Here is a 26,196-nt window from a genome sequence, read left to right on the forward strand (position 1 = left end):
CCATCCTCTGTGCTCGCGTCATCGGTGGCATGGACGGGAACACCAATTGCATTGCTACCGTTACATTTGCGAGCGTCTCTGGATTATAACCGTTTCGCTCATTTGAAATGTTTTGGACCGGCCTTTAAATCAATCCCTCACACGTTGCTCATATTTTCAATATTTTTGTCTGCAAGCACACGGCTCCCGTTCGCTCTGCTGTGAGGATTTCTACGTCAGCTAGCAAGTTTTGCTCCCGTAAACAAAATGGCGGACAATGAAGACGATAATAATTCCGCGTCCAAATCTGCAGTGGCGAAAATGGACAACCCCGGCGCGAGCGGATCTTTACCGCAACCCGAAACTACACAACCCGCGACCGAAAGGGGAAATATTCAAGAGGACGCCAGCAAAACGCTGTCCGCCGCGGAAGGGGGCGTTGATCAAGGCCTGGTCGAGTTGATGCACACTGAGTCTGCAGTGGATGTCCAAGTTGTAGAGGGGAACGTTACTCAGGAGGTGATCGGGCAGATCGTGAGTGGTGAGGTGATTACCGACCCGAGCATTATCACGTCTTTTGTTCAGGCCACCGCAGAGGCCGGTATGACCGCTGAATGCTCCACTGTCAGCGGGGAAGTCTTAAACGCGCTCGCACCTACGACCACCATCATTTACGTGCAGCCTGACGGCAGCTTCGTGGAAAGTTCGGGATTATCTGCAGAGGAGCAGCAGCAGTTAATCGAGCAACTGGCCAAACAGCAGTTGGTCCATGTGGCGGGGACTGACAGCGCTGTTAAAACCTCCACCTCCCCGATCGTGGACGTGCAGCAGGTTATAGTGAGTAAAGCACAGATGATCGCCCATGCCGAGCCGGTTGTGACCCATTCGCCGACCCCGAAGATCCTGCAGAGAGCTGCCGTCCCGGCCCAGCCCACCTCCTACATCGCGCTAGACTCCAGTAATTTGCAGTTGGCGACGACGATTCAGTCGCAGCCGGTCGGGATCGTGCAGAACGCGTCGCAGCAGCTGCAGAGCGTCGCCAAACAGGTCGCGCTGCAGCAGTCGCAGAACGGAGCCCACACGACCACCCAGAAGGTACCACAGGGTCTTTCACGAGTCTGTGAGATTGTATTTCAGCAATATTCAGTTATTTGACTTCGTTATTTGACTTCAGCAGACTGTGACTTGACAGTTTCTCAGAAAATATAAGAAGCTTCTTTTCATCTGCGTACCTATCTTGATTTACCTAGTTCGCTTTGTTAGTTTTCTACATGTATTTCCATTTTCTCATTTTTCTTAATGAAGTCTTCACCATTCCTCACCCCTTTGTTCTTCCTTTTGCATGGATTCTCTATCTTCCACACACAATTCTTTCCATACCTCCTGTTTTTTGTCTTTTGTTCTTATTCTATTCTGCTTGCTTACTTTCTGTACTACTACTTATTGTACTTGTGTTTGTTCTTCATTGATATACACTTTCCCCAGTAAGTTTTCCCTTCTGTACACTTTTCTGTCCATTTAAAATACTTTCTCTTGCAGACTCCCATCCTATTATTGGTGGATTGCCTTTTAAAAGTGTTCCCTTAATTTCCAAGTATACTATTTTTCCTTTCATTCTTCCGTGTATGCAGCACATACCACTTTTCCTTTCCTCCTTCCAGAAGTATTTCCTTTAGTACTTGCTTCCCTTTATGGTTTAATTCTTCTGCACAGATCTCCTGGATGTTGCACATGCATCCTTCCATACCTGTTTCTACATTTCCTTTTCTCCATTTGTTTCCTTCTGTTTTCTTCCAATTGTCCACTTTTTTCTTCTGTGTGCATTTCCTTTGCGTTCTTCATTTTGTGCTTCCTACCAGTCACACTCAGTTTTGTGTATTGCCTTTTGAATTCTGCACATTCATTCTTCCAGACACAGTCTACCTGTATTTCTATTGTTTTCTCATTTTTCTTATTGAATTTTTCATCATTACTCATGCACTTCCTTTTGCATGTTTTCGCATTCTTCCACACACAATTCTTTCCATACCTCCTTTACCTACATACCTACATTTCCTTCTGTACTACTACTGCTACAGCTTTTTGTATTTCCCTCATTACATTATTTTATTCTACACTTTCTCCCATACGTTTTCCCATCTGTACACTTTTCTGTCCATTCAGAATACTTTCTTTTGCAGATTCCCATCCTGTTATTGGTGCATTATTGGTATCGGTGGATACTATTTTACCCTTCCATACTTTTGTGTATGCAGTACATACCTCTTTTCCTTTCCTCCTTCCAGAAGTATTTCCTTTATTTTCCTTTCCTTCTGTTTATGATTCCTTTCTTCTGCACAGATCTCCTTGATGTTGCACATGCTTCCATCCGTACTTGTTTTTGCATTTCCTTTTCTCCCATTTGTTTCTTTCAGTTTCCATTTGTTTCCTTCCATTTGTCCACCTACTTCATTCTTCTGTGTGCAGTTCCTTCTTTATGTTCTTCATTCTGTGCTTCCTTCCAGTACACTCAGTTTTGTGTATTGCCTTTTGTATTTTGCACATTCTTTCTTCAAGACCTATTTCTTTCTGTCCATTCCCTCTTTTTTCTATTCTTTCTTCTGCACATACTATTTTTCCTTCCACAATTCCCATATTCCCCAGTACTGGTTTTTATTCTGCACATGCATTGTATATTTTTGCAAACATGTGCAAGTTTTGTACATCTATTCCTCCACATGTATGGAACCTCTTTCACTTCATGCTTTTTTTGCACAGATTTCCTTCATGTCATCTGTTCATTCTTCATTTCATAAGTATTTTCATCTATTTTGCACATACTTAAAGCCTTCAATACTTCTCCATTTCCAAAATTATCTACTTATGTACTTCCTTTTTTTTTTTTTAATTCTGCACACATCCTATTCATTCTTATTCTGTACACCAATTGTGCAACTCATGTACCATTGTAAACACCACACCACAAGTGTTTTCTTTTGTTGTTCTTTCTGTTTGTTGCTTTCTTTCTTCTGCACAGATTTCCTTTAGTATATACATCTGTTTGTGTATTATCTGTTTTGCTGTGATCTGTCCATAATGTTTTCACGCCCATAGTGATTTCCTTTTCTTCTTTCATCTGTTCAGTTATTTTTCCCACATACTTCCCTTTCTTTCATTTTCCCCTCTGTAGATATTTCCCTTTTTCCACAAGTATATCCCGCTGAACATCCTTCTCTCTCTACTTTTTCCCAGTTATACTTCTTCATTTTCTCAATGCCCTTCTGTGCTTCCTTAACTACTTCCTGTCTGTATTTATATTAGGGCTGCACAATATATCGTTTCAGGATCGATAATGCAATGTGTGTGCAAGAAATGCAATGTTGAAAGTCTAAACTATAGTTGTCCAGGAGCTACTGAATTACTCAGGAGCTACGTCTCTCCATATGTCTTTCTGTTAATTTCCATCTACAATATTCCTTCTGAACATATTTCCAACTGTACATACTTTTTTCCTTCACAAGTATCATCTCATGTGCATCTGCGCATATTACCTAAAGCAAGGGTGCACAAACTCGGTCCTGGAGTGCCGGTGTCAGAGTTTAGCTCTAGTGTATCTGATTGGGGTTGAATCTAAACTATGCAGGACACCAGCTCACCAGCTCTCCAGGACCGAGTTTGGGCAACCCGACCTAAAGTATTACTTGCATGCTAAAGGCTGATTTATACTTCTGTGTTGATGCTACCCACGACACCTGCCCTCCGCGCATTTATACTTCTGCGTGCTGTTTTTGTTGCTCTGCAATAACACTTCCGAAACACTAGCTGGCAGTAGGTTTAAATGTTCCTCTGTGTCGTGTTTTTTTGCGGGTATTTAGTTTTTTCTTAATGCTACCTTATTGTACAAGTAGCTCAAACTCGGGGGAGGCAGGAACCGGTCGGACATGCAACAACATTAATCTTAAGGTAAACACAAAACAAAAGTTTTCATCTGGAGCTCCTTCACGGCACTCGACAAATGTAAACACTCCAACGTGTTTGCGCGGTCCCACCCACACTGGTCATAGCTTCCAAGCTGACCAATCACAGAGCTTGCGCTACCTGTCGTTGAGACGTGTAGTTACATTTATTTGAGAGGTGTGCATCAGCTTCAGTGTCAGGCACGATGAGCACTATGCAACCTTGCGAAGTATGCGATGCAGAAGTATAAATCAGCCTTAACGTACATGCGTCCTTTTGAACCTGTTTTATCCATACTTTCCTAGCCTTTCTCTCTTCTTGTGTGAATTCTATAACATAATTGATCAAAAGTTTGAACACTTATTAGACTGAAATGAGATTCTATTTTAGTTTATGATTTGAATTATTGCTCTTAGCAATTATGCAATTTGGGCAGAAAGTATGGTCACTAAATGTTTTGTTTGAGAAGCTATCTTATTTCTTAGGGTAGTGATATATCAAAGTATCGCTTCTTTATTTTGTTTACTATTCTGCATGCAATCATTCAAATATTCTCTGGATGCATGAACCATTTTAATCCACAAGTGAATTATTTAGCCGTTAGCTAATGCTAATGTTGTTTTTCACACCTTGAATTATACAGGCACCCGAGCCCATACAAATTCAAGTGCAGGCCCCTCTGAAGCAAGAAAATAAACAACGGCAGACAACTCCAATAACTATTTTACAGCCACAGAATCTGTCAACCAGTCAGCCACTGGTGAAAGTTTCAACTGTAGGAACGTTAAGCAGCCCGCAAATCATCCACATCACGCCGGTGCCTGGCCAGCAGCAATATTTCTTACAAAACCCAAGTGATCCTCCTATTCAGCTTCTACTTCAGAAACCAGCTCCAGTCGTTAGCACCATTTCTGTCCCCATTAGTAAGGTACATGTCCCACCACCGGCCACAGTCAAAAGTCCACCAGCAAAACCTCAAGTTGTTCCTACCCCAAAGATTCTTGTCCCATCTCCGAAAGTTTTGTCTCCTCCTCCTCCAGCCAAGATAACAATGCCTACCAAAGTCGTTACCGTACAAACAAAAACTTCAACTCCGCCTGTTGCAGAGAATGTCCAGAAAGTTAAGAATCGCCAAAAGAAGCCTCTAAAAATCCAGACACGCTCCGGTCGGGTGTCCAGACCACCAAAGCACAAGGTGAAGGATTATAAGTTTATTAAAAATGAGGACTTAGCTGAGAGCCACCAGTCGGATTCAGACGACTACTCTGAGATAAGTGTGGAGGATGAGGAGGGAGAAGACCGCAAGAGGAAGACCTCGGATGTTACACTTAACCTCCGTGACAAAGCCTTTAAATGTGATACCTGTGAGAAATCGTACATTGGAGTTGCTGGTTTGAGCAGACACTATAAGCTATATCCCACACATGACAAGAACCCAACGCCGGTTCAAGCTGAAGACCTTTCTAAAACCAGAGATGAACAACCTTCAGAAACTGAAGAAACAGATATTATTCATGTAAAAACAGTCAGTACTCAAAAGGTAATTTGATTTGTTTTGTCTTTTAGCTGTTGGAACATTGAGGGTAGCTAACAGTTGCCAAACGATCGTATTGAATGAAATTTCAGGTTCAAGAATTTGGGAAGGTAGAACCCAGGAGACCAGGGCGGCCCAGGGGACCCGGACGGCCTGGTTGTCCTAGGAGGCCTGGACGGCCACCTAAAAGAGGGCGACCTGGACGGCCACCCAAGTTCCCCAGAGGAATGACCTTGGAGCAGCAAGCACAAAGACAGAGAAACCGACTAAAAGAAGTAAGATTCAGATTCAAATACAGTACCAGGGCTTAACATTAACACCCGGCAACCTGCCAAATGCGGGTCAATTTCAGCTGTGGCGGGTTAGACAGTCGCTCCCATTATATTAATTTTAAATGGTAGTTTTCTTAAAAAGAAGAGTTCAACAATAAGGATTGCCCAATGAGGAGCCAGCGTGAGGGATGACAATAATAATTGTGTTCGCGTGAGTAAAATAAGAGCCTGTGAATACCTAATGATAAGATGATCACACGCACGGTAAGACACAGGCGATCCTGACGCACTGACGAGGGCTTCAGTGTCAAGGCTGATTTCCGGTGATGTGATCCGCGCGAGTGTTTAAAAGTTTCAAAGGGTCCTTGCACGAAGCATCTGTGCCTGAAACGTAACTAGTGTGATCAGTTCTCTGAGTGACGCTCGTGCACTCACAGTCCTGCTGCTTTTAAGAGCTCCAGATTTTTAAAAAACTCTTTTTGTAAGCAGCAGGTTGCTTTCGCTTTAACCTTTCATGTGATCGAGGACACTGTATGTTTTTCACCTGCTTTCTTTTGCTTAGTCATTTTGGGCTAAGAATTATTTATTTATTTATTTAATTTTTTACATTATTTTTGGTGTGACCTAGGGTTGTCATAATACCATAAATTTAGGCCAAGATACAATACCAGATGAAGTATCATGATACCAAGTAGTATCGCAATACTGTATTAATTCATAACTCAAATCTATGAAATAAAGCAAATTGTCACAAATACAATCTTATATTTTATAATATTTACATTTAATTCATAATTCCCTAATTATTGAGAAGCTATATGTACTTATTTGTACAGATATTCTGTTTTGTTTATATATACTGTGACTGTTCTGTTCCACATGCAGCGTTAAATATTAGAACCGTTAATGATGATACTACCATGTACAAACTACAGAGGCACCGCAAGTATTTTAGAGCCATAGTATTGCGGTGCTACCGGAGCACCAGTAAATCGTGCAACCCTAGTGTGGCCAGAGAAATATTTGGACAATCCTTAGTGTTGAGTTCTGAAAAGTCATGTGAAATAAAATCTAATTGCAATGCAACACTATAAAACCACAATCCATTTGCTCATGCTCATGGAAATAGCACAAATCTAAATCAAGTCATTTTAGCATGCCAGAAATTAATTTTATGCATATAAAATATATTTTCCCCAACAACAAAATTGTGGCTAGTGAAAATGGTGAGTGGCTAGTAATGTTGGCTGTTGATCAAAAAAGTTAATGTGAAGCCCTGTACAGCACTATACAAAGGTCTTGAGCCATTAATATTTTCACCAAAAAAAGGAGTCTGACAACAGCCACACAGAGATCTGATCCTCATCTAGTCTGTCTGAAATGACATGAAGAAACAGAACAAACTGAGACAAACTCAATCCTTTGGCAACATCTCCAAGATGCTTCAAAAAAACCTCAACTATGGTCAAGTGCACCAAGTGTTTTAAGTCTGGTCATACCAAATGTTAATTTGATTTAGTTAAATGATCAATAAAATGTATTTATGCATTAGTTTTGAAAGCATCCTCATTTTACAGCATTTTTACACAAGCGCCTAACACTTTGAACTATATTGTAGCTTTGCAGGTAGGTTTTTTGAAGCATCTTAGAGATGGTTGCCATAGTCCTTCTAGATTTGTTCAGACAGACTGGATGATGATCAGATCAACACTGGCTGTTTTCAGACTCGTGCAGAAAATATTCTCACTGTAAAAGTAAAATTAATGGCAAAAGTAATGTTTGGAAATATAAATATATATATTTCAAACTGACATTCTACAAACAATATTGAAATAACTGACCTTTTTTTGGTTAAAACACTAATAGTGGCCTAAGACTTTTCCACAGTATTGTACATGTGCGTGCTGGTGTTTTATACTATTTGCATATTAAAAATAAATAATGTATTCAGTTTTGCAGTATGCACATTTAAAGGCTTTTTATTATGATGCCAAATCTCTGTGGGTTGTCTTGTTTGTGTTCAGCATAATGTAACTATTACTTGAATTTTTATGGCAATTAGCTTGCTGTTGTAAAACAGTGTTCAGAATGTTTGGATGACGAATGTTTGCCCACTTTTTAAGAAGTGCTGGGTCTGGAAATTATTTTACTGTTGATTTATTCCATATATGGACATTTTTTAAAGTCTTATAACACTATATGCCAAGAACCAAAGCAACCTGCTGTGAGGGAATCACAACTTTAAAATCCTGATTTAAAGCAACTAAATGAAGATTGGACAAACAAGTCAAAAGCACAAGACTCTACTCAAAGGGTTTGTTCATTTAAAAATTCAAATTAGCCTGTGATTTACTCCTTAAGATGAATCAAATCGGGTCAAAATTCCATCATTGAGAAAATAAAAAAGAATTTGTTCATAAATTCATATTTTATCCTTTCATTAAGAAATAATGTAACTCAGATCTCTAATGTACACAAAACATTTACAAACACTGAAACATTTATTTCACTTAAAATTGATTATTTGCTAAATATCTTAGAAAATGGGCTTAATTGAAAGTCTTATTTGTTTTATTTCATCTATAATAAAAGCAGTTTTTATTTTTGAAAACATTTTAAGGTTAAAATTATTAGCCCCTTTAAGCTATATTTTTTCGATAGTCTAGAACAGGGATGGGCAAACTCGATCCTGGAGGGCTGGTGTCCCTGCATAGTTTTGCACCAACCCTAATCAAACACACCTGCTTGTAGCTTTCTAGTGATCTTGAAGACACTAATTAGGGTGTTCAGGTGTGTTTGATTGGTGTTGGAGCAAAACTCTGCAGGGACACCGGCCCTCGAGGATTGAGTTTGCCCATGCCTGGTCTAGAACAAACCATCATTATACAATAACTTGCCTAATTACCCTTAACCTGCCTAGTTAACCTAATTAACCTAGTTAAGCCTTTAAATGTCACTTTAAGCTGTATAGAAGGGTCTTGAAAAATATGTAGTCAAATATTATTTACTGTCATCATGGCAAAGATCAAATATATCAGTAATTAGAAATGAGTTATTAAAACTATTATGTTTAGAAATGTGTTGGAAAAAAATCAGCTCTCAACAGACGGAAATTTACGGGGGATAATAATTCTGATTGCAACTGTATATATTTAATAAATACAAACAAGGTTTTCTTTAATTTAAACAAGGTTTGTGCAATGTTTTATTTTTTGTTATATGGTGTTTTTGTTCAATTAATAATGTTCTGTAATTTTAATAAATGTAAAAAAGAATTATGTCTATTTCAAAATAATACTGAAGGTGATTTAAAAAACATGAAATCACTATAAGATTTTCATTGAAGTATCGATATCAACAATTGTTGTCTTGAAATACTTGGTATCGGATCGAAAAGAAAATAATTGGCATCATCCATCCCTAAATAATTTGCAGGTTTATATTAGGTTTAGATTTTCTTATAGGAACTCTCTTTTAAGCAATAATGTGTATAATTATAATGTGTTATAATGTGTTTACAATGAATGTATTATAATACAATACTTTAGTCCAGTCTGCCATTAAAACATTAAACTTATTTGCCTAAAGAACATTTCTTACTGTTTGAGCAAATGAAGTTAAACAATCTCACTAGTGCCATTCAATACATACTAACTGCAAACACTAAATATTTTTCCTCCTCCTCCAGTTTATTAAGCAGTACGATGATGAAGATCTCATGGAGATTGTTCTTCCGCGTCTGGCCCGGGACATGACTGTCTGGGAGTTTGTGCTGATGAAGGTATTGATTTTACACCTAGGGTGACTTTTTTCTTTGTCTAGTTGTATTCATTTTTGACTCTTGGAACAACAAGTAAACTATCATGTTATTACATTTCATGCAAGCTTGCGTTGTTCTTGTGCCTGTAGGTGGAGAAGGGCTACCCGTCAAAGCAACAGTTCCCAAGTGTGTACCATGAGTTTGAGGAACTTCACAGTCAGGTGAAGAATATGGCGCTGGAATATTTGCACACTTCACCAGCCTCTCGGCCAGCTATAGAGGTCAACAACATGGGAGTAAGTCATCGCTAGACATTTAGTCATTGCAGCTTTGTGATCAAACTTTAGTACCAAACAAATTTCCTTTCGTTCCAGGTTTTACAATCTCTGGGTATAACAGATCCCAACGCACTGAAACTCCTGACTTCTTCTGAAGGACAACAAAGTCAAAAGACAAATCAGTTAGAGCCACGAGCAAATCAGGCCACCAAAAGTCTACGGAGTATTGAGGTACCTTCTGTCAAAAACTGAAATACTTTAAGCAGGATTGCACAGAGGACATATTGCTAGGGCTAAGTGTCATTTAATTGACTTTTAATTTAATTGAATTGAATTTCTTTAGTTGTTGGTCATTAAGAGTAACACATTTAGCATGATTTTTTTAATTATAAATGTCAGTTTTGATCAGTATTATCCTAAAGTATCATCTTTTGATTTGATGTACTTTTAGAGAAAAATCCTGTCCATATATGTGGACTTGGTCCGAATTTACATAAAACACTTTTTCCTGATTTTTTTTATTTTTTTTTTTTTATGCATATTTAACAGGGATTTTTTTTAACTTGCTTTGACAATCAGAGAGTAAAAACATTTTTTTTTTCCCATTTTGGGCAGTTAAAAAGTGTTTAGGACATTTTATGTGCTGCAAAACGGTTGCAGGATGACACTGTATGTCTGTAACAAAATATAAAACATTCAAAGTATTAAATAGCCACTTAAGAGCTAAAATGTGTTGTCAACGTATGTGGACACTGAAGTCTTAGGAGGTTATGAATGTTTGATGATTAAACTACAACATTATATTTGAACTTTATTTAAAACAGCTTCTTGAACACAGTCAAAGTTCTCCTTTAATACATGTTTACATTTTAATTTACTGTTTTTCGCCCTGCAACCTTTTATTTACCTAGACCCACACAGAGTGTTTATTTCTGTTGGCACTAGTGGACCCTGTCTAGAGCATTTTTGGCTTATGTTGAATCTGTCAGCATTTTTTTTATCTAACTGCTTCAAAGTTATTGTTAGTTCACCCAAAAATGAAAATAATGTTAATAATTACTCAGTCATTTCAAACCCCTGAAAACACTGCTAATCTTCAGATTACAAATGAAAATATTTTAGGTGAAGTCTGAGAGCTCCCTCATCCTCCATAGATGCAAACAGTCCCAACCAACTGGAATATTATCAAGCTACGGGAATACATTTGTGTGCTTTTTCTATAGTTTTTTCCTCCATTTTGAAATAGTTTCACGTCTACACAACATCATTTTCAAAATGTTCCATGTTTACACATTTGTTAAAACAGCCAAATTCACTGTATTACTTGTGCCAGGCCAGTATTAAGAGCTGGCGTCCTGTTAGTAAACAGTACCTGTAGAGAAGTAATAACGTGCCATTGGTGTCTCTGTGCTCGTCTCTATGTATAATTTATCATGTGTGCAAGATGCGTCTCTGGTTTGGTTGAAATATGAAGTAAATCCACACTTTTCTGATGAAGTGTTAAAAACTTGCCATGTACTCTGTTGTTGTGTTAGCACTTATCTTTTATCTGCAGCTCTCTAAATCCGTACAATGCATGTGCATGATGTAATTGCTTTCAAAGACTCTTGTTTTACATGGACACGACAATAGCTACGTTTCCATCCACCTATTTTATGCACAATCTATTTATGCCAAGATGTGCGTAAATTTTGAAAATGCGCATAAAAAAAACACGCGCATAACTGAGTAGTGTAAACTGTTTTATTTGAAAAGAAAAGATGAGCATAAACTGTGATGGAAACACTTTTACCAAAGAAATTCCAGTATGTGCATTAAAAAAAGTCATAAGATTTTGTTATTAGAGATCATGTGATGATCAAAATGTTTGTGAATGGACAAACCAGCAGGCTGAGCGCACTGTAAAACATCTGAAATGTTGTTTTGGTCATTTTAAAATGCCTTCACTATTTTTAGTATTAGTGTTATTATATTATTAATGACCTCCAGAATCAAGAGTGTCTGTGCTCCGCGTCTCATGCCTTCAAACGCCACCGCGTGTTTACTGCGTGTCAGCATTTGTCTTCTGAGATCTAATTCATTTATAAAATGAAGAAAAGATTGACGCAGCTTCTCCTACCACAGCAAGTTCTGTTTTTACTGTTGATATTGGGTGCCTGTTAATCAGGAAGTGATGATTTTGTTCTCATTGGATGGAAAAGCTGTTTTATTCGCACATCTTTTGTGCGATATTTCAGTTATGCGCATAAAGTTGATTCACAGTTTTGGATGGAAACATAGCTAATGGCAGCATTTTAAACTCTACCACTTTGAAATCCATTTGGTAAACGTGTGCATTTTCAATCCCCAAAATGACAATGGGTACGTTTACATAGACACCAATACTCCAATTTTAATAGGATTAAGACAGTACTCGGATTAAGAGTCTATGTAAACAGCTATTTATTTCATTCATTCATTAATTTTCTTTTCGGCTTAGTCCCTTTATTAATCTGGGGTCGCCACAGCGGATTGAACCGCCAACTTATCCAGCATATGTTTTACGCAGCTGACGCTCTTCCGGCCACAACCCATCACTGGGAAACCAATACACACTCATTTGCCCCCATACTTACACTATGGACAATTTAGCCTAGCCAATTCACCTGTACCGCATGTCTTTGGACTGTGGGGGGGAAACTGGAGCACCCGGAGGAAACCTACGCAAACGGAGGGAGAACATGCAAACTCCACACAGAAACGCCAACTGACCCGGCCGAGGCTTGAACCAGCGACCTTGCTGTGAGGCGACAGCTCTACCTTCTGCGCCATTGCCCTATTTATTTATTTATTTTTATTATTTTAATCCCACTAAAGTGATAAACTAAACAGAAATCGGATTAATATGTGGAGATTTTAGGCACATTATTGAAGTGCAGACATTGAAGACATCTAAACGCCTTAATCAAACCATTACTATCATGTAGGACTTGTTGCCACATTTTGCGACAGGATATTTCATACACATGGCTGTTTGACACTATTCACTGCACCTGCCGAGTCAGTAAAGGACTGCAGAAACACACATTGTAAAAGGCAGATTTTTTTTCTTGTATCAAATTCCATTAAAACAACACTCCACCAAACCTTATGTCATATGTGCATCCAATACCTCAGTTTGTCACAGGGGCATGAATGGAATGTTGATGAATGATAGTGAAAGTGCTGAACTGCAGTTAAAGTTGAACAATTAAAAATAAAACACCTGAAAACTCTGGAGAAAATGTTGGATAGGGTGGTGACGCAACAATGCTAATGGATCTATGTGCTATAACATGTTAAACGGGATCATGAAAGGAACATTTAAAAAGCAACTCATGTAAACACTTTAATCATATTATTGTCTTATTCAGATTAAAGCAAATAATTAGATTACTGATGTCCATGTGAACAGTCATTGTTGTGTAAACTAACAGGCAAAACGTATAAAAAGTTTCCAGTATGCACTCGTGGTTCCCTGCGTATGCTAATCATGTTTTCCCTTCCTGTTCTTGACAGAATGCCAAAATGCTGCCTCCTGCAAAAAGGTTTAAAATAGAAAACCCTTCTGAAGAAACCAACGGCTATCAGATCAATCAGAACGGCATCCAGAAGGACGAGTCTGTTGACGACTCAGTGCTGCTAAGGCCTCATGTGGTGTTGACCAGACTGGAGAACCTGACGTCTGTAGATCTGACTGCCGCAGATGAAGCACAGAGCGCTGAAAACACTACTCCAACAAGGACGGAAGAAGAGCCCATGGAGACGGAAGTGCCTTCTGCGGATTCAGATATTACAAAACCCACTGAAGATCCCGAGATCTCAAAGGTTCTGAACAGCAGCACCACCGTCGATATTGCCGATCAGGTGAAAGAGCTGGAGCAGGCTCTGAGCACAGACACTGAGCATAAAAACTTAACTCAAGAACCAACACCGCAAGAGCTTGAAGATGACCAGGCAGAAGCTGTAGAAGATCCTGAGGCCGGTCAGGTGGTGCAGCAGGAAACTCCAGTCATCATCCAGACAGCTGAGGGGCTCGTCATGCAGAGCGCAGAGGAGCTGGCCGCTAAAGGCATCGTCATAGTCAACGGTCCCGATGGCACTATGATGCACATCGAGGCCCCCGAAGGAGTTCCTTTAGAGACGGTTCACGCCCTACTGGGCATTGAAACTGAGAGGAAGACTTAGCCACACCTTCACTTGCTGTTTTTGTCCATTATTGACACCATACATACGTTCTGTCTGTGTTATGGTGTTTTTTTTCAATGAACTTTTATTGCATTCTTTGTAAATTTGTATAAAAACAGTATTATTATATATTAGTGTTTTCTGTTTATGCTAAAGTCTTTGTTCATTTCAAATTTTAGACTGTGTTCGCTTATGTTGGCATATCTTAACTATTGGTTTCAGAGTCCATGACTGGGTGTTGATGGAAAGTGATATTTACTTATGTGACAACACACTAAACTGTGGAAGAAACCGAGCGCTTTTTATTTTGAAAGCTGAATGTTTCATGACATGTGGAAACGGGAGGAAGAAAAATCTGCCAAAACTAAGTTACGGACTCAACGAGGTTCAGTCAAGCTGTGGTGAGATTTTTGTGAAACTGTGTCAACTTAGTTGACCTTCAGTGAAATCTGTAAATAACTGTTCCTTTATGTTAAAGCCCCAGGCTGTAGTCATAATACAGTTTAAATCGGTACCCCCATGCTATACTTTACTTATTCAAACACATTTGGACACGTGTTTGAATAGTACCCCCTCAGCCTAAAGCTGAATGTGGTCGATCTGGCCCAAAAACAAGGTATTTTGAGATTTCTTATATATAGTTGAGCTTTTGATAAGCCACTCCAGTGAGAAAAACGATCTAGATTTGTAAAACAAACAGGGATGCTTGTAATCTCCGAGCGCAGCCTCAGATGTTTCGTTGTTTCTGTTATGCAGTAGTTTTGTCTAGTGCAGGATTCATTTGGAAAGTTGATGCACTATTTTATTACTTTTTATATAATTCCTGATTTACTGTGTTTTTGAAACATCTCAACATTTTTAATACAAAGGGACATGTTCAAAGATGACATTAAATCTTTTGTGAGTGAGTTCATGGAGTTTGTATGGTAAAGACTGCTCAAAGGTTAAATACAGTAGAAAAACAGCATTTTATTTTTTGGAGAAAGGAGGATATACAGATTAAATCCAAGATACATGTACACCACTATATGCCTTTAATTTGCACACATATACTAAATCACAAAGGTCTGTGACCGGTTTCCAATAACAGGCTCTCTAGGAGCAGTTTTCCACTGTCATCAATGTAGGGCTGATAAAGCCAAGATGACAGGTAGACCATTGACAGATCAGCATTAGCCGTGTGGGCTAATTCCTGTAATACAGTCTTTTTCAACGCCAACTCCTGCTTGTATGAGTCAAAGAGCTGGGAAGATACTTCAGCTGCCATGAAGAGGATGAAGAAACAGGTCAATGACACAGGACATATGGGGGGAAAAGTGCTTGATTCACATACACTTATATTACCTTACAGTAAAGGATAGTGATATTTTAAAATGCATTTTAATATTACATATTGTAATGCATTTCACACCAGTTTTGGGAAAAATTAATGATTTAATATGTTAAAGTGTCACATTTGCAGGGCAGAACAGACCACACTCCTAAATCAATCAATCTTTAATTGACCTTATGTACACAGACTAATTTACATATGATTGACAAGTGATATTATGACTATGAGTCTGTCTTACCAAACTGTTTAGTGGACCATGAGTGAAAGAGTGGTTCTGGTCTTCCTTTCTCTCCAAACTGAAAGGCTTCCAGCTCACAGATCCCGCGCTCAGCCTGGACCATCTTCTCCATCTTTGACACTATGTTTGCCTTTGGTGGGACGATTCAAAGTATTTTATTAATGTATTTCATCGTGTAATGTACAGATATAATGCTCTTTCTCCAGAAGTTACCATTTTATCCACGACATCTTTCAACTTCCCACATTCCTCCTCGAGCTCCTGGTTGCTCTTCGTCAGGTTTTCTGCAAGATCTCCAGAGGACAAACTGCCTCCTTCCATCACAACTTCAGACTCGGCGTGTGACCTACAGACAGATCACGGAGAAAACGAGGTAAATATGCTATTTATGCAGTATAAACTCTCATTTTGTACATTAAAGTAAATGAACTTACTTCTTATTCAGTCCCAGGTTAACTATTTTAGTCGCAGTCGTGGATCCCTCGTCGTTTAATCTCTCCCATTTCAGGATGAGATTATGCCAGTCTGCGGCGTCGTCCTTTAATTTCCTGCCACTTCCTGTCAAATTGCCCTTTTGGGGGGTCGTGGACTGCGACATTTCTCATTTACGATTATTATTAATATATGAAATGCGGAAAAGCAGCTGAATGAGCTTGCTGTGCTTTTTCTTATAGTACAACTTGTTACATTCTTATAAATTATAATTAACAAGTTGCAAAATTCGTATACACAACAGGCTACATAATTGTCTATTATTAAACTCCATCGCAAATCACAGTATTTTGGTTAGTCCACACAACGATCAACATCCCAAAGACTCGCGTGTTTCTTTTCCACTCTTGCTCTGCTTCTGCCGTGTCATGCTATGGCATTTTCACAGCCTGTTACCGCCACCTGCTGGCCCAGATAGCTCATTACATGACTGGCTGTAAGTGCGAGAACTGAAGAGGCTGCAGCTTTACGACCACATGTTGCTCTCATGGATTTGTGATTATAATAATTAATAATATTTTTTACATCCGCCGAATGTAAAAAAAAAGCAATATACGCCAGAGTTATTGGCGGTTTATTCTGCTGTGGCGACCCGTGAAATTTCAGGGACTACGTCGAAGGCAAGTGAGTGCGTGAAGTTTTGGTTTGCTACTTTTTTTTAATGTAATTAAAAGGCACTTTGTCACACAGAAGCACTGATATTCAAGAATAAGACTGCATCTTCCTGATTAAAGTCACTGTAATTCAACAAGCCTTCTCGCTGTCTACTCTTATATGCTCAGTCCCTTTTTCAAAACTAAAACATTTGTTAATCAAGAAACTGTATTTATTAGTTTTTCTTCGTCTCCTAATTTGGTACATTTGTTGAATTAAGTGTATTTCTCAAAACAACTCAAAACTGCACGGATTACCTGCAAAAGCTAGTCTCTTGCTCAATATTTAGTTCATCTCTCAAAAATAAATGTTTGTTTTCGATGAACCTACTATAAGGAATGTCAAGTCATTGTGTATGGATACAGACCCATAGCCAGCCTGGGGAAAGGAGTGGTTCTTTTTTCTCCAAAAGTAAACCTTTTTGCAGTAATAAAATGCAGCATTTAAATCATAGTTATTAATTCATAATTAAATAAAAAATGGGGCTTAAGTGGCATTTTAAGCACAAATTTTAGCTGAATTAGCTTATCAGCTTATTTTTTAATGTTCCAAAAATATTTCCTAAAGATTTAGAATAAAGAAATGTGAAAATAATATTTATTTTTAAAATACTAATTTATTACATCAAACATCATCATCAGAAAAACAAGAATCTGTTAAAGTTTTAAATTAAAAACTGGCCTATTGTCATTTAATAGGCTAATAACAAACTGGCCAGCACATAGAATTAGTCAGAATTTGGCCATTTTAATGGCCAAACATATTATTAATAATAATAATAATAATAATATTAATGTAGAGCTTCACGATTTTTCTAGCCTCTCTTGTAAAAAAGTACATTTGAAAATTTATGGATAACATCAATATCTAAAACTGTATTCAAGTTCATTGTAATATGGGTTGCTTTTTGTGCTTCACAGCTTTTTATTGCTCATTTTCTTGTTTCAAGAATAAAGTCCAAGATTTAGAATAAAGTTACTTGCAGTTTCTTTCTCTTTTCTCTATTTAAAAACAATACAGCAGTGAAGGATGACTTCACTTACAGTTAAAGTCAGAATTATTAGCCCCCTTTGATTTTTCTTTTCTTTTTTAAAAATATTTTCCAAATGATGTTTAACAGAGCAAGGACATTTTCACAGTATGTGTGATAATAATTTGTCTTCTGGAGAAAGTCTTATTTGTTTTATTTCAGCTAGAATAAAAGCAGCTTTCAATTTTTTTATGAACCATTTTAAGATCAAAATTATTAGCCCCTTTAAGCAACATTTATTTTCAATAGTCTACAGAACAGAATATCATTATACAATAACTTGCCTAATTACCCTAACCTGCCTAGTTAACCTAATTAACCTAGTTAAGCCTTTAAATGTCACGTAAAGCTGTATAGAAGCGTCTTAAAAATATCTAGTCAAATATTATTTACTGTCATCATGGCAAAGAGAAAATAAATCAGAAATTGGGGAAAAAACAGGGGGGCTAATAATTCAAGGGCTAATAATTCTGACTTCAACTGTATGTCAGATTGTATGTTTTCTTGCACAATTGGATGTTGAACTCATGAAAAATAATTGTTAGCATTGGCCAAAACGGATTAGCTCACACTGAAGCGACAGCCAACAGAGGATTCCGTTTAGTTTTAAAGCCTTTTTCAGTGGGTTATTTTCACTATTTATGATGGCATAGCAGTCAAAATAAGACAAATGAGCTCATGTGGGACAAATTCTGGACCTTTGTCAGTGAGGAGTGGGTCTTTCGAACCACCTGAACCCCCGGCTATGGGCCTGGGATAAGACAGCAAGTTTGGGGACTTGAGGATGGGGGCTCTCTGCACATTCAACTAGTTTGATTCAAGTTTGTATAGCACTTTTTACAATCAGTATTGTTCCAAAGCAGCTTCACAAAATGTGCACATTATTGCTTTACAATCAGATTTAGTTCAAGTTAGAATTAAATTAAGTTATTATATTCAGACACAGTGATGTCTATGTGTACTCGTTTGATGGAGTGTTTATTAAGTGTATGTGTTGTCTTGGAAGTCCTCGATGGCTGGGATCATCTTCATGAGTCATCCACGATGGTTGGGATGGTAAATAAGACTTATATGACATAACTTTAATGCACCACGCAATAAAATGCCATGAAGAACTGTAAAAACCATAAGCCACTTTAAAGTAACATACTCGCCAGCACCATACTCGTGACAAAGACAGATTGCACACTCACACCACACTCTACTCCAGAACTTTTGTCGTGAAACTGATATATTCATGTAAAATATATGAGCAATCTCATATATGCGATCTCGATTCGACCCTACACACAATCCTAATTCAGTTTTTTAATCGTTCAGTCAATTATATAGATAAATTATAATTATAAGGTCAGAAGAGAAGTGTAGGCAGTCGCACAGGTCTTCACATTGTTTTATATACATGCTCAGGAACATGGACGCCTCCAAATGGTGTTGAAAGTTTCACACACTGTAATTATAAGGTAGAATTTACCCCAAAATGTTCTGTCATGATGTTCACGAAATCACACATGAGCTGATGCACATTGAATCATGTCTACTTTAGTGAACAGAACCTGCATAGGCTGTGAATAACGTTCAGTTTGTTGCAAACTGAACTCAAAGTGACGGCAGCCATGACATGAGCGCACTCGCCAGTGAAAAGTGAAACTGAAATTGCGCACATCATTTAAATGACCATATCGCAATTTAGAGTTATGATTACAAGCATTTCATATGGGGTTTTTTCATAGCGAACACCAAGTGTTGTTCATGAAAATAAATGTTAACAGGGTCAATATAACTCCTCTAGCCTATATAATGTTGAATGTAACGCAAAAGGGAATCTGATAATGACAAATGTTTCATCCATACCAGTGGAATAACATGGTCTGATAATGTTGTCAGTGACAATTGACAAGAACATGTCTCAAACATAATAATTCAACTTTAAAATTATGATTAGTTGTATTCTGATGTCATCACTTTACTGTGAATTAACAACCAGGACAAAGTTTAAGTCTATTCAAGTCCACCGTTCAAAGTCTATGCAAAATTTAGCAACAGTAAACCTGCACAGGCCCAATATTGTTGTTTTACCACATGTTTGAGAATAACGGTAATAACCTACTCATTTTAACCTTTATTTTACATCTACAGAATCGTGAGCTTGATTTTAAGCCAAAAAAAATGTGATTCTCACTTTAGCCCTAAAGTGTAGCCCTAAATGGGACAGAACTGTGACCCCTGAACAGTCTTCAAATGCAGTGTTTCCCAACCCTGTTCCTGAAGGCACACCAACAGTCCACATTTTCAACCTCTCCCCAATCAAACACACCTGAGTCATCTTATCATAACATCAGAAGAGAGTCCAAAACCTGAAATGAATGGGTCAGATAATGGAGACATCCAAAATATGTACTGTTGGTGTGCCTCCAGGAACAGGGTTGGGAAACACTGTTCTAATGTCACCAAAATATTCTCATGTAAATTCACCTTTTGATACAAAAACTATTATTAAAATGAATGATTTTTTCAGTGTTTCTTCTGTAAATCATGGTATAATGTATTAGCCATTATTCTTTCTCAGAAAAATCTATTTAACAGGACATTTTCTGATGATTCTTATTTTTGTCACCCGTTTTATTACTCTTCCCGAGGTTGAAAATGTATACTTTTTGATGTATTTTTATCACTATAACTATTTATTGTTACTTTTTGTTACTATAGTTATTTTTGTCACTATAGATTTATTTTTGAAAACAAGGCAATAAATCAAAAATCTTTTCTCATCACCGGAGAAATGACGAATTCCACCGTAAATCATTTAAAATCCTGCTTTAAAAATGCAAAAGAAAGAACCAAACGGATATAATTTACCAATGAAAGGGTACCGTTCTGTTCTTTTTATTGTAAACAGTTTTGCACGAGAAGATTCACAATGTTATAAACACAGATGATGGTGATTTGGACACGATGTGCCAGGTAAAGTTTTTCTAATGCATGTGGCACTGTAGCGGCTCAGTCAGTTTTTGTGGTGTGCGGCTGATTGTTCCCCCTGTCCTCATTGTGCTGTGGAAGGCAGTAGAGATCATACAGACGCCTTGCTAAATCATCAGCCTCGTCCACCCCTTCACAGCTGACCTGCCAGCTCAGGGGAATGGAGTCGATGCCGTAATGTGCCCCTGCGATCGCCCCTGCCATGCAAGCGATGGTGTCGGTGTCGCCACCCAGAGCCAAGCTGTAGGCTATCGTCCTCTCCAGTCCTCCGAATCGCTCCGGCAGGCCGTCCTGGGGCTCCAAACAATACAGCACACAGAAGATGGCAGTGGGCACAGACTGTAATGCAGCAATGCCGTTCCCTAATGAAAAGAATAAGTCAAATACAAGAAAAACACTGGTGATTGCCATTATGGAGGTTTTTAATCCATACTGACCCAGTTCAGATATGACCTCCTCGATGCTCACGCTGGTTTTGTCCATGAGTTCCTTCACTCTGTGTAAACGTGAGCAATATGGGAACTCTGATAAATTTAGCCTGTGGAGGGAAGCAGCAGCTCGCAATTAAAGGGGCAGTTCACCTGAAATTAGTTCCAATATTTAGAAGAATATTTATGATTAATAATATTATAGAATATTTATTATTAATGTTTTGTTAATTTTGTTTATTATTTTGTTAATTATTAATGGTTTTTTTGTTTTATTTATTTAATTTTCCTGTTAAGTAACAACTTTATACATTTTGTGTAAATTCATTTTATGATTATTCATCTTTCCTAGTGCTGGAAGGGCATCCGCTGTATAAAACACATGCTGGAATATTTGGCGGTTCATTCCGCTGTGGTGACTCCTGATAAATAAGGGACTAAGCCGAAGGAAAATGAATGAATTAGATTATTCATCTGTTATTTCCATTTTATTTAATTACAAATGAGAGAAAAGGAGTTTAAACATTCTTCAAAATATCTTCTACGTTCCACTGGAGAAAGTGATTTATCACCTATCTTTTTGAGTGAACTAGCCCTTTAAGATACACACAGACGCTCACTTACGCTTTAGCATCATGCTTGGCTGTTTCATCTTTTTCCAGCTCTTCCATTTCTGAGATCAGTTTGTCGATGAAATCTTTAGGCAGAGCCAAAGCACCCTGGAGCGACAGATGGACAGCAAGGGCCTGCAGCGCTGCCCCATTGTAGCCCAAAGAGCATGAGTGTGTTAGCATAGCGCCAAACCGTGAGTACTGCCAAAGACAAATGGAAGGACAGAATGTTAGTCTGAAACAGTGCAAATTAGCATGTCCAATTTAAACCAGCGGTTCTCAAACTCTGGATTGCAACTATGCAGTTTATTTATAAGGACAGTGCCTATTTTAAATATGTATAATTTCTAAGATCCATTGTGTCTGCATCCATTAGCCTGAGCAGAACAAAAACAGCTGACGTTGTCTATCCACAAGATGGTTGACTGAGACCGCATAATAAGCCCTTAGAGGAGATCCAATCAGCGTAAGTTCAAACTACAGCTGATCAAATCATTGTAAAACTGGTAAGTGACTTTTTTTTAGTCGATCACTCTCTTTTGTATGCTGCAGTGCTGTATTTATACCATAGTAATTGTATTTTGTTGAGTGTGAGATAGGACTCCCATATCAGTAATGTATGTATTTTGCGTTGGCCACTCCTTGTGTAACCCTTTGTATAAAAAAGTTACTTTTTGGTACTTATATACACGATTATGCCGTCGAACTGTTGTATAAACGCAACACACTCCTAGCAGTGCAATATGGCTGTATGTCATCACTGGTGGGACATTAACACACGCCTCTCACCAGTGCCAATATACAGCCATAACGCACTTCTGTTCGTGTGATATTGCTCATATGTCTTCTGTAATTATGACAAAGCTGCTTGATTTCACACTTTTTTTCAGTAGCTGTAATGCTTGCAAATTTTTGGTTCATTATGTTGTTATTAATTAAAAATATACTGAACACAAAAGAAATATTTTGAAGAATGCCGGTGGTTGGCATGCATCCACTTCCATAATAGGAAAAAAATTACTATGGAAGTCAATGGGTGCCATCAACCAAAATTAATTTTTTTTTAATTTATGTTCAACAGAAGAAAGAAACTCAAATAATTAAAGGGTGAGCAACAATGACTGTTATATTAATAGTATGTAATAGACTGTAATCATTTTCAGTTTTGGGTGAACATTGACATTCATTTGCTCAGCCTAAGATGAAGTAAACATTGTTAGCAGACTATTAATGAAGGTTTTTTGCTAAAATCGAGGTCATTGGTGAATCAGAATGAACATTTTAACAGTTTCACAGCATTAACCTGTCAACATTTGTTCTGTTTGTTAACATAAACACACTTCAGATCGCTTGTCTAGATTGTGGATTAAGCATAATAATGTAATAAATGATGTTCAGTTTCTAGCACTGGCCAATCGTATCTCTTTGGCTTCAGTCGCTGACTGGCACCACAGACCGCGATTTCCATTAAAAATCCTTTAAAAATGTTTTACCATAAGAAAAGAAGCCACCTACATCGACCTGAGACTGAGCAAATAAACAACAGATGTTCATTTTAGGATGAACTATTAAAATCTTTTTGACCTTGCGGACATCAGTGCGATGTCTGAAGGCCAGAGCGAAGGGCACTGCTCTCATGGCTCCTCCATTCCCGAAAGATCCGCGGCCGCCAAACTGAGCCTGTGCAGGCTGGAAGACATCCTTCAGATGAGGCGACGCAAGCTTCCTCAGAACCTGAACGACCCCTGAGCCGTAACCTCGCCCTGGAGAGTGACTATACTCCTTTGCAAATCTGAAATCAAACAATGTGATCAGTGAAAATGGAATACCAGTTCATGAGGACTCTGTCTCTAAAAGCACTGTACCTTTGAGCCATGTCTCGTTCATCGAATGTCATCCTGGTGAGGAGCGAGTCTGCAACGCATCGCATCATGGCGGTGTCATCGCTGTACTGAAGAATTCCTGAAAATGTGTAAATTAGATCAAAATGAACAAAGATGGTACGATTGTGAAATTGTGACGATCTCGGATAGCGTGCTTTCATCCTAGATTTGACAGCCTGCTCAAAAAGTTCATAAGAATGCAGCCAGTTTCTGCAAACAGAAATAATCTCCATCACACCTCTGGACTTTCCTGCCAGAAATGACCAACTGTATGAAACTAAAGGGAAATACACAATAAATTTTTAAGGTACAGTTGGACAAATAAGCTTATTATTGTTATTATAGAAGACACCAATATTCCTTTCATACATTCAATTAATATTTACAATATTTACAGGATTCATTTTGACATTTTTCAAAGATTTGTGTTATATTGTATGGCACTAAAAAGCTCATGATATATATAATTCAGTCGCTCCAACATTTTATGAGTATTTTGTAGTTCTTGAGATCAGTAAATAAATAAATAATTGTTATTTTGACAGCAAAACAGAACAATTGAAGCAAATAATGTCATATTGTCCCTGCAAAATCCTGCAGAGACTGATAAATGTGCCATGTTTAGCATATCACCAAGTCAAAGTATCAAAATATGCTATGATTTACCCATTTCATTAAAATATAAATGCAATTAAAGAAAATATATTGTTGAAACAAACTAGTACATTTATGATAAAATAATGCTTATCGTCTTACGGGTTTCTGCAGGTTTTATAAAGTTAAATGTAAGATTTTTAGAGACCAAGTCAAATGTAGTCAGTCATTTGAAGGAAACACAATAGATCACTTTACAAAGAAACGTAACCAATAAAATGGCATCATTGTCAAATTCTTTAAAAACATAACTTGATAAGCTTTTATAGTTTTTGAAAGTTTTCCTTTTTTAAAAACCACGTTTAGGTGTATACATAGTCTCGCCCCTGAGGTAGTCTGTGAGTTGACAGATAAATTCAGCAGTGATGGGGCAGACTAGAGGGGCAGTAAGTGGGAATTGAATCCGCAGATGCAGAACCACCATGGGTCAGTCATTCATTTCAGTGAAAGGTTCACATCTATGGTATGCCATGCCTGTTGATTTAAAACTACAATCAGAACTCTCTGGTTGAAGTCTTTACAGCAATGTGAACATTAAGTATTATTCTTTCAGGTTGGTCAGGTTTACATTTCTCTTCGGTATGCAGATTGAATGACATTTTATGTTTGTGGCTCAGTATATACTGTACATGTTTGTTGAGTTGTTTTTATTTGTTTATTTTTTTCCCCTTTTTATGTAGAGCCTAACCAGGGACGAGGGCTGCAAATTAGCTTCATGCTATATGCCCTTTGTACTCAACATGTCTTTGTATAGACCATTTTGAGTGATGTAAACAATAACAATGGTCCTGGCCTATTTCCTGTTTTACATTTTAAATGTCCATAGCGTCTGAGGGTCCAAAAAGTTCCACATATTAATAAATAATGTAACAATAGCTGTTATAACACCAAGTTATGATCAAATCGCCTCGTGTTACAGATACGAAATAGTTTGACTACTAGCAAGAAATTCTATAACAATGTCAAGTGTATTGTCCTTGTTAAATAAACAAACAAACAAATAAATAAAAAATAAATGAATACTCTTATATGGTCACTAAATAAAATGTATGTATATGTCTATATCTATCTAGATTTGTTCAATTCCACAGAATATTTACAATTTTATTTCTTTCCTGTTTTCCATCTCAACTGTATCTTAATTCAAGTATATGTTGAGATTTGTACTAGAGATCAAAACTGCCAGGGAAGCCATTATTTATTTATTTGGCAGTACATGCAGTTATCGATGAACTTGCTGTAATATCGTCTGATTTGACCGCGAAGTACCACAGGTGTGAGCCCTAAAGTTAGAATAGACCACGGGTTAATAAAGTCTTGGCCTTCAGATACTGACAGTCAGAGATTGAACATCAAGCGTCAGGTAATGTTCATTATGCTCGCTCTCAGATAGGAGATTGCTTGGCTTACCGTCGCCCCGTGTGTCGTCCTCCAGAGCGCAGAGATGCTGCAGGACTCGATCCAGAGGCACATCTACAGCGCCTTCAAACTCTCCTCCGATACAGTCGCCGAGTACCGAGCCGACCAGCGCGCCGCGGAACCGCGACAGCATCATCACCGGCGCTGCGACACGCGCCGCCGCTGACATCACTACAACCGGACTCGAATACAAACACAAGTTGCACTACAGAAAGCGCTTCAGACGAGACGCTGCGAATCTACTGAAAATAATAATAATACTGTGACATCTGCGGTTTGTTGTGCTTGAGGACTGCTGTCATTGTGTGACCCGCGACTTACCGCACAACCTCAAATAGAACCGCATCACGATTAATGCGGCCTTATAAAACGCTCTCACTTACCAATAAAACCGCTGTAACGAACTTCACAGACGCGATTGTTTATGTTATAGTATCGTTATTAATGAATTCGTGTCATATTTAATTACAGAGTAGCGGAGCCTTGCAAACAGCAATGGCGCGGTTATTT

The 26,196-nt window shown here is 38.1% G+C and overlaps 3 protein-coding genes across 3 annotated transcripts; 1 reads left to right on the forward strand and 2 right to left on the reverse strand.

The window, feature by feature from the left end:
- znf839 (zinc finger protein 839) lies at nucleotides 1-14,873 on the forward strand. The gene is made up of 7 exons (XM_056476681.1): nucleotides 1-1,074; nucleotides 4,559-5,455; nucleotides 5,542-5,724; nucleotides 9,410-9,502; nucleotides 9,631-9,777; nucleotides 9,856-9,990; nucleotides 13,297-14,873. Exons 1-7 carry the CDS (start codon nucleotides 247-249, stop codon nucleotides 13,963-13,965), a joined length of 2,952 nt encoding a protein of 983 aa, XP_056332656.1. The 5' UTR covers nucleotides 1-246; the 3' UTR covers nucleotides 13,966-14,873.
- A 41-nt stretch (nucleotides 14,874-14,914) lies between these two features.
- On the reverse strand, nucleotides 14,915-16,383 carry cinp (cyclin dependent kinase 2 interacting protein). Its single transcript, XM_056476682.1, has 4 exons — nucleotides 15,971-16,383; nucleotides 15,750-15,882; nucleotides 15,537-15,666; nucleotides 14,915-15,225 (listed from the first exon to the last, which is right to left on the reverse strand). The coding sequence occupies exons 1-4, from the start codon at nucleotides 16,132-16,134 to the stop codon at nucleotides 15,023-15,025; spliced, it is 630 nt and encodes a 209-aa protein (XP_056332657.1). The 5' UTR covers nucleotides 16,135-16,383; the 3' UTR covers nucleotides 14,915-15,022.
- A 4,180-nt stretch (nucleotides 16,384-20,563) lies between these two features.
- Nucleotides 20,564-26,165, reverse strand: adprs (ADP-ribosylserine hydrolase). Its single transcript, XM_056477106.1, has 6 exons — nucleotides 25,678-26,165; nucleotides 23,596-23,692; nucleotides 23,315-23,522; nucleotides 21,744-21,931; nucleotides 21,129-21,229; nucleotides 20,564-21,053 (listed from the first exon to the last, which is right to left on the reverse strand). The coding sequence occupies exons 1-6, from the start codon at nucleotides 25,853-25,855 to the stop codon at nucleotides 20,713-20,715; spliced, it is 1,113 nt and encodes a 370-aa protein (XP_056333081.1). The 5' UTR covers nucleotides 25,856-26,165; the 3' UTR covers nucleotides 20,564-20,712.
- Nucleotides 26,166-26,196: the final 31 nt, after the last annotated feature.

The sequence above is a fragment of the Danio aesculapii genome, chromosome 17 (assembly GCF_903798145.1).
Source record: "Danio aesculapii chromosome 17, fDanAes4.1, whole genome shotgun sequence".
NCBI lineage: Eukaryota > Metazoa > Chordata > Actinopteri > Cypriniformes > Danionidae > Danio > Danio aesculapii.

What these genes read in the sequence shown, in the direction of transcription:
- znf839 (XM_056476681.1), top strand. Translation starts at nt 247, where the DNA reads ATGGCGGACAATGAAGACGATAATAATTCCGCGTCCAAATCTGCAGTG. An exon ending in CCCACACGACCACCCAGAAG is followed by an intron (nt 1,075 to 4,558) that starts GTACCACAGGGT and finishes TGAATTATACAG; the next exon opens with GCACCCGAGCCCATACAAAT. An exon ending in AAACAGTCAGTACTCAAAAG is followed by an intron (nt 5,456 to 5,541) that starts GTAATTTGATTT and finishes ATGAAATTTCAG; the next exon opens with GTTCAAGAATTTGGGAAGGT.
- cinp (XM_056476682.1), bottom strand. Translation starts at nt 16,134, where the DNA reads ATGTCGCAGTCCACGACCCCCCAAAAGGGCAATTTGACAGGAAGTGGC. An exon ending in AAGATGTCGTGGATAAAATG is followed by an intron (nt 15,667 to 15,749) that starts GTAACTTCTGGA and finishes GTCCCACCAAAG; the next exon opens with GCAAACATAGTGTCAAAGAT. An exon ending in ATGGTCCACTAAACAGTTTG is followed by an intron (nt 15,226 to 15,536) that starts GTAAGACAGACT and finishes TCTTCATGGCAG; the next exon opens with CTGAAGTATCTTCCCAGCTC.
- adprs (XM_056477106.1), bottom strand. Translation starts at nt 25,855, where the DNA reads ATGTCAGCGGCGGCGCGTGTCGCAGCGCCGGTGATGATGCTGTCGCGG. An exon ending in GGACGACACACGGGGCGACG is followed by an intron (nt 23,693 to 25,677) that starts GTAAGCCAAGCA and finishes ACACATTTTCAG; the next exon opens with GAATTCTTCAGTACAGCGAT. An exon ending in ATCGCACTGATGTCCGCAAG is followed by an intron (nt 21,932 to 23,314) that starts GTCAAAAAGATT and finishes TGTCTTTGGCAG; the next exon opens with TACTCACGGTTTGGCGCTAT.